Below are 6,000 nucleotides of genomic sequence, written 5' to 3'. Positions count from 1 at the left end.
GAACCCAGGGCTTGTTCACCCTGTGCAGGACTGAGATGGAACCCAGGGCTTGTTCGCCCTGTGCAGGACTCTACCAACTGAGCTACCGCCCAGCCCACCTCTTAGATTTTGAGCCTCTAGGTAACAGGTGTCAGCCCATAGCACTCACCGTGGGGCCCCGTTCTCCCCGAGGTCCCGATTTCCCAGACAGACCCTGGTGGGAATAGAGTCAAGCAAGCATTATACAAGGCAAGACTCCCACAGTGGCCCCTAGGGCCCCCTCTGGCCCCCTCTGCTTCCTCCCTGTGCATCCTTCCCCCTCCCCCCAGCTTACCCGAGCTCCCTTCTCTCCACTGGCTCCAGGAAAACCAGGGAAACCCAGAGATCCCTGGACAGAATGGAGAAAGAAAGAGGGGTAAGGGGGGGAGGAGCCTAGGAAAGGCCAAAGCAGGGGTGGGGGTGGGGGTGGGAAGAGAGGCCATCAAGACAGCAATGGCGCTGCCTGGGCCCTGCCAACAAACAGGTTGCCTTAGGAAGAGCCCTACCACCCACAGGCCTCTATTTCTCATCTATTCAATGGGAGTCAGTCAGCTAAAACCTCCCTAGGGAACCCCACTCATATATGGTTCCTGGGGTCAGAGGTCAAGGAAGGGGCAAAGAGGAGCATCACGGCACCTTGGGGCCCTGGCGTCCAGGGTAGCCAGGCAGACCAGGAACACCTAGCTTGCCCTGTGGGAGGACAGAATGCAATCAGGAAAGACAGGGGCCACAGACATCTAGCAGCAATACTCCCCACAGAAGCCCCGCCGGCTTCCTGGCTCCTTCGGTGTCCCACGAGTCCCCCAAGCCCATCTCTGCACCTCAGCTCCTCTGTCTCCTCAGCCACTCCTGCTCCTTCTCCAGGCCCACCTCCCCCCAGCACCCACCACTGTACTACCCAGCCAGACCTCTCTCCCTGAGGGGGAGCACCAGCCCAGCCCCTCCCTGAGATCCTTCCCTCCTAGTGCTCCAGGCACTGTCTTGCCCGGGAGGATACAGAGCTGTTGTAGGGAACAGGGGTTCTGTAGCTCATAGCCTGGCTCTGTCCTTCACTGGGGTTCAAAACCATCCTAATCACCCCCCCCACACACACACACAGCTGCAAAAAGCCTCATCTAGGAAGCTGACTATCATGGGGCTACCCATAGAACTGACAGGACAGGGCCACGCCTTCCTTTCCTCCTCGAGTCCCCTCCTCACATTGTCACCCCAGCTCGCACCCCTAGCCCCCCCGTGTCCTCCCTGTGCCTGTCATACTGATCATTTTTCTTGACCTCCTATGTGCCACCTCAGGCCACTGGCACCCAGCAGATACCATGAGTAGAGAGGCACAGTTAATTCACAGCTATTTTTGATCAAGCACCAACTTCTAGTTGGCACCCAGTGTGCCAAGTGACAAGGCACTCTTTCCCATCATCACCTTCTCACCCATGAGCCCAGTGGGCCCAGGGTCTCCTGTAGGTCCAGTGCGCCCTTTTGGCCCTTCAGGGCCATCTTCGCCCCTGGAACCAGGGACTCCAACCTCGCCCTGAGAGGAAAGTGGGAGGTGAGTGTTAGGGAGAGATGGGTCTAGGCCCTCCATAGAGAGGTGGGCCCCAGCAAGGCCGGCTGGGATTGGCAGGTGTCTGAGAAGACACTGCAGGACAGCAGAGATGCACAGAGGGAGCACTGTGGCTGGCTAAGGCTGCCATCTCCCTGGGGCCCAGCTCTAAAGGGGGCGGGGCAATGGAGGGAAAGCTTCCATTTCAAGGGAGCACAGGATGGCTCAAAATGGAGAGCGGTAGGACAGGAGATGGGGAATCGGGTGAGGACAAATGGACGGACAGTCAGACATCTACTCACCCTGTCTCCTTTCACTCCTATGTCACCTTTGAACCCAGGAAAGCCATCCTCGCCCTGGGAAAGACAGAGGTGAGAGGGCACCACAGAAGGTGAATGGTGGGGGAGCTGGGTGAGGTCAGAGGACAAGGGTAAAGGGTAGATTTCAGAGATGAGGGCAGGGGGAGCACTGAGGAAGAAGAGGGAGGTGGAGCACTGAGGGAGAGAGGAGGGCAGGGGAAGCACTGAAGGAGAGAGGAGGGCAGATGGAGCACTGAAGGAGCAAAGGGTTGATGGAGCACTGAGGGAGAGGAGGGCAGGGGAGCACTGAGGAAAGGGAGGGCAGGGGAGCACTGAGGAAAGGGAGGGCAGGGGAGCACTGAGGAAAGGGAGGGCAGGGGAGCACTGAGGAAAAGGAGGATGGGGGACACTGAGGGAGAGAGGAAGGCAAGGGAGCACTGAAGGAGAGGAGGGTTGGGGGAGCACTAGGGAAAAGAAGGGTCAGGGGAGCACTGCAGGAGAGAAGAAGGCAGAGGAATACTGATGGAGAGGAGGGCAGGGGGAGCACTAATGGAGAGGAGGGCAGGGGGAGGTACGTGGAAGCCAAGAGAACACTGCTTACCTTTTCACCCTTGTGGCCCTTCAGGCCCCGAATTCCATCCACACCCTAGGAACAGAGGGAGGGTATAGATAGAGAGATCAGCTAAGTTAGGTACTGAGTTCTAGCGTCCTGGCCCCCTTTGTCTTATTCCCTGGTAGACAGTTACCTTGACGCCTCGAGGGCCTGGGTATCCTAGAGGACCCTGTGGTCCAGAGGGGCCCTGCAAAAAGAAAGGGGGACTTAGGAAGGGCCTGGGGATGCCACCACAAGGGCCTTAGGGGGAGGGGGAAATGGAAACCCAGCAACCACACTGGGTGTTGGGGTCACAGGACTCAGATAATGCTCAGAGCCAAGTGAAGAATGAGACAGGAAATCCCAAGGACTCTGAGCACGTGCTCCCCAGTCTGAAGACACCTCAGACAGGAAAAGGAAGTGTGGAGGGAGGGTCTCACCTGGTTCCCTTTGGTTCCAGGGGGACCTTCCTTCCCTGGGTGACCCTGCAAGAAGGAGGCAGAGAATGTAACTGCTGGGCCGTGTCAACCTCCCAGGAGTCTCTGTGCTCTTCCAACCCAAATTGCTCTGTCAGCCAACACAGCAAGAATCACAGCAGGCCCCATGAGTGACCTTATAGCCACCCGGAGTGACCTTCCAGCAAAAGGTACACACTGGACAGACAGTCACTTGCACAGATGAAGCTTGCAGGCTGCATACTGGGGGGAGTAGAGGCAAGGACCACTCACCGGGAGTCCATCTGATCCAGGCATGCCAGGGAGGCCTGGTTTCCCACGAGCACCCTGCAGGAGGAAGGGCATGCTCACTAGAGGGATTAGCTCTCCACAGCTAAAGTCCCAGGAGAGAGGGAGCGCTCCTCCCTAGCCCTAGAACTTGATGCCCTGAGACTCAGTCACCCACCTTCTCTCCATGAGGGCCGATGGCTCCCTGAGGTCCGGGGAGGCCCTGCAGGTAGAGAAAGAGAAGTCACGGGAGCCTCAGGGCTGAGATGTTCTCTAAATCCCTAGTAAGTGCTGGAGCAGGAGGGCCCGATGCCCTGTCCCCACCCAGAGTGTGACCCGGGCGAGGCCTAGATGATGTCACTAAGCTTGGGAAGACAGGACCACTCACCTGGGCCCCAGGAGTACCCTGTTGTCCAGGAGGTCCTGGCTCTCCTTGAGGTCCCTAGAAACAAACCAGAGGGGGCCAGACCCAGCCCAGGCAAGGGTCAGGCAGGGGTCGGAGGATGGTGACAAAACAGAGAAGACAGAAAGCTTCCAGGGTGGTCCAGAGGACAGGGCAGGAAACAACGGGAAGGGGTTCAAAATGGCAGCCAACAAGACTGGGTGGGAACCTGCAGGGGAAAGGGGGGGTTCTCTCTGCCAATCACTCACCAAGCTCCCTTTGGGGCCATGGGGACCGTCCATGCCTCGGACTCCCTGAAACACAAGACTGGGTAAGCAGGCTGGAAGCTGGGGCCAGGCCAGGAGCACTGTGGTTTCTGGGAAGCCTGGTCACCCCAGAGGGTGGACAGCAGATGCCCGATCAGACCGCGCATTCATCTCAAACCCAGTCTGGCCCAGCCAGCCAGTGCGTGTGGATCTGCAGGGTGTGGGTCTGTGGGTTTGAGGGCTTGTTTTGTTTTTCTTGAAGATTTTTGTTGTGTTTGGCTACAGTCAGAGCCCTGGTGCACTGCACCATGCGGTCCACCAAGTGCTTCTTGTGGGGAAGCTAGAGCAGAAATAACCTGGGCAGGAGTGGGAACCATCACAGACAGAGAGGAAGAAACAAAGTATCAGGAAGGGTGGGGAACTGGAGAGAGCAGGGGTAAGGTCGGGGCTGGAAGCCCGGGTGTCACTTACCGGCGGCCCAGGAATACCAGGCGGGCCTTTAGGGCCAAGGAGTCCTCTAGGTCCCTGCATTCAGAATTGACAGGGACAACATCAGTGGGGTGACAGGGAAATGTGTTTCCCTTTGTGCACATTGTTTCCTGTGGCTTCCCCAGAGCATCTCAGACACTCACCGACTCTCCAGGCAGCCCCCGTGGCCCAATCTCTCCATCATCACCCTGGAAAAGGAAGGCATACGGCGGAATGAACCAACCTGGCTTCTAGACTTCTCCTGAGTCCAGCCGCTGCACTGACCAAGGCACTTACCCTCTCTCCATCCTCACCAGGAGGCCCAGGAAGACCCTGAGCACCCGTATCACCCTGGAAACGGAGAGAGCAGTGAAAGGGGACCCCAGGTCCCTCATAGGGGCAGATACTGATCCCTTCCCTGAGCTCCCAGCCTCCACGACTTACTCTGAGGTCCCAACTTCCCCTCTAGAGATCAGTCCCCGTCACTCCAGCCAGCACCCTTCACACTCACCCTTTGTCCCTTCTCGCCAGGTAGCCCTGGAAGTCCGTCGAAACCTCGGTCACCCTAGGAAGAAGAGGGAAAAATCAAACGGAGGGTCCAGCCCTGTCCCATCCCTTCCTACTCAGTCCTGGATGAGGAGGGACTGTATCCCACGAGGAACTCATGAGCCCTGGGGGTGGGGGGGCAGGCAAGGCAGATGCAGGCATCACAGGAGGATAAGCGTGCTACCTTCACGCCAGGTTCTCCTGGCATCCCACGGGCTCCATCAGCACCTGCTCGGCCCTGGGGGGGGGGTGCAAAAAATTTGTGAGAGCGGGAAGGGACATAGCCCCCTCTCCTCTGAGCTCCATTTCCATCCCTAGAGGACTCACCCTTCGTCCAGCCTTGCCAGGAGGGCCTGTGAGGCCCTGAGGTCCTCTGGGGCCCTGGTGAAGGGAGAGACAGGGATGGTTAATGGGCACAGAAGAGAAACACTGGGCTGAACATCAGACGTGGGGGTGGTCACCTGTGGGCCCAGGTCTCCAGATTCTCCCTTCAAGCCAGGGCTCCCAGGCTGACCCTGTGAGAGAGACGATAAACTCGTGGAAGGGCACAACCAACAGCTCCCCACCACATCTCCCCACCTAAGAAGCAAGTCAACTTCCGACCTGGTTCTTTGACCGGATTATCTACAACTGTGCACACCAACAGAGACGCCACTTTAACATCCAACTCACTCACCAATGGTCCAGGGCGGCCCGTGTATCCCATGGGGCCAGGGGGCCCACGGAGTGCCAGCTAGAGGAGCAGGAGGGACAGAAGGGGTGAGGAGGAAGCAATGTGACCAAACCCCCAGAACCCCAAGTTTGCCTGTCCTCCCTCTAATCTCCCTGTGACCTTCACTCTCCTCCATCTCCCCTCGGCCTCAGGAAACCCACCCTCTTTCCACACCGGTCTTCCCTTTCCACCACATACCTCCCTCTACCAGTCTGCACCCCTACCCTGTCCCTGCTCACCCGTGCCTGCTGCAGAATCGCCTGGGCCTGGGCCTCCTGGGCTGCCACCACGGGGCCCTTGTCACCCCCACTGCTGCCAAACCGGAACTGAGGGGCAATGGAAGATTCAAGTTCCCCTCCAGAAAATCCAAGGGCCCTCCAAGCCAGAGATGCCCTGCAGTGTCTTGGGTGTGCCCTGGCTCTGGCACAGCACTCAGAGGCTTCTAGAATCTCACT

General features: G+C 58.4%; 1 protein-coding gene across 3 annotated transcripts in view; it reads right to left on the bottom strand.

Annotated features, from left to right (window-relative positions):
- Col11a2 (collagen type XI alpha 2 chain) overlaps positions 1 to 6,000 on the bottom strand; it is a 28,381-nt gene that overhangs the window by 10,885 nt on the left and 11,496 nt on the right. For all 3 annotated transcript variants that reach the window (XM_021186095.2, XM_029471625.1, XM_029471626.1), the window contains 21 exons: positions 5,785 to 5,871; positions 5,510 to 5,566; positions 5,295 to 5,348; positions 5,161 to 5,214; positions 5,018 to 5,071; positions 4,799 to 4,852; positions 4,585 to 4,638; positions 4,452 to 4,496; positions 4,291 to 4,344; positions 3,823 to 3,867; positions 3,560 to 3,613; positions 3,350 to 3,394; positions 3,178 to 3,231; positions 2,890 to 2,934; positions 2,604 to 2,657; positions 2,459 to 2,503; positions 1,861 to 1,914; positions 1,439 to 1,546; positions 655 to 708; positions 314 to 367; positions 149 to 193 (listed from right to left, as the gene is read on the bottom strand). In XM_021186095.2, coding sequence (XP_021041754.1) covers positions 149 to 193; positions 314 to 367; positions 655 to 708; positions 1,439 to 1,546; positions 1,861 to 1,914; positions 2,459 to 2,503; positions 2,604 to 2,657; positions 2,890 to 2,934; positions 3,178 to 3,231; positions 3,350 to 3,394; positions 3,560 to 3,613; positions 3,823 to 3,867; positions 4,291 to 4,344; positions 4,452 to 4,496; positions 4,585 to 4,638; positions 4,799 to 4,852; positions 5,018 to 5,071; positions 5,161 to 5,214; positions 5,295 to 5,348; positions 5,510 to 5,566; positions 5,785 to 5,871 — 1,170 coding nt within the window. The remainder of the gene's footprint in view (positions 1 to 148; positions 194 to 313; positions 368 to 654; positions 709 to 1,438; positions 1,547 to 1,860; positions 1,915 to 2,458; positions 2,504 to 2,603; positions 2,658 to 2,889; positions 2,935 to 3,177; positions 3,232 to 3,349; positions 3,395 to 3,559; positions 3,614 to 3,822; positions 3,868 to 4,290; positions 4,345 to 4,451; positions 4,497 to 4,584; positions 4,639 to 4,798; positions 4,853 to 5,017; positions 5,072 to 5,160; positions 5,215 to 5,294; positions 5,349 to 5,509; positions 5,567 to 5,784; positions 5,872 to 6,000) is intronic.

Source organism: Mus caroli, chromosome 17 (assembly GCF_900094665.2).
Source record: "Mus caroli chromosome 17, CAROLI_EIJ_v1.1, whole genome shotgun sequence".
Classification (NCBI taxonomy): domain Eukaryota; kingdom Metazoa; phylum Chordata; class Mammalia; order Rodentia; family Muridae; genus Mus; species Mus caroli.
The sequence above is the reverse complement of the archived record's forward strand: the minus strand, read 5'-3'. Positions and strand labels throughout refer to the sequence as shown.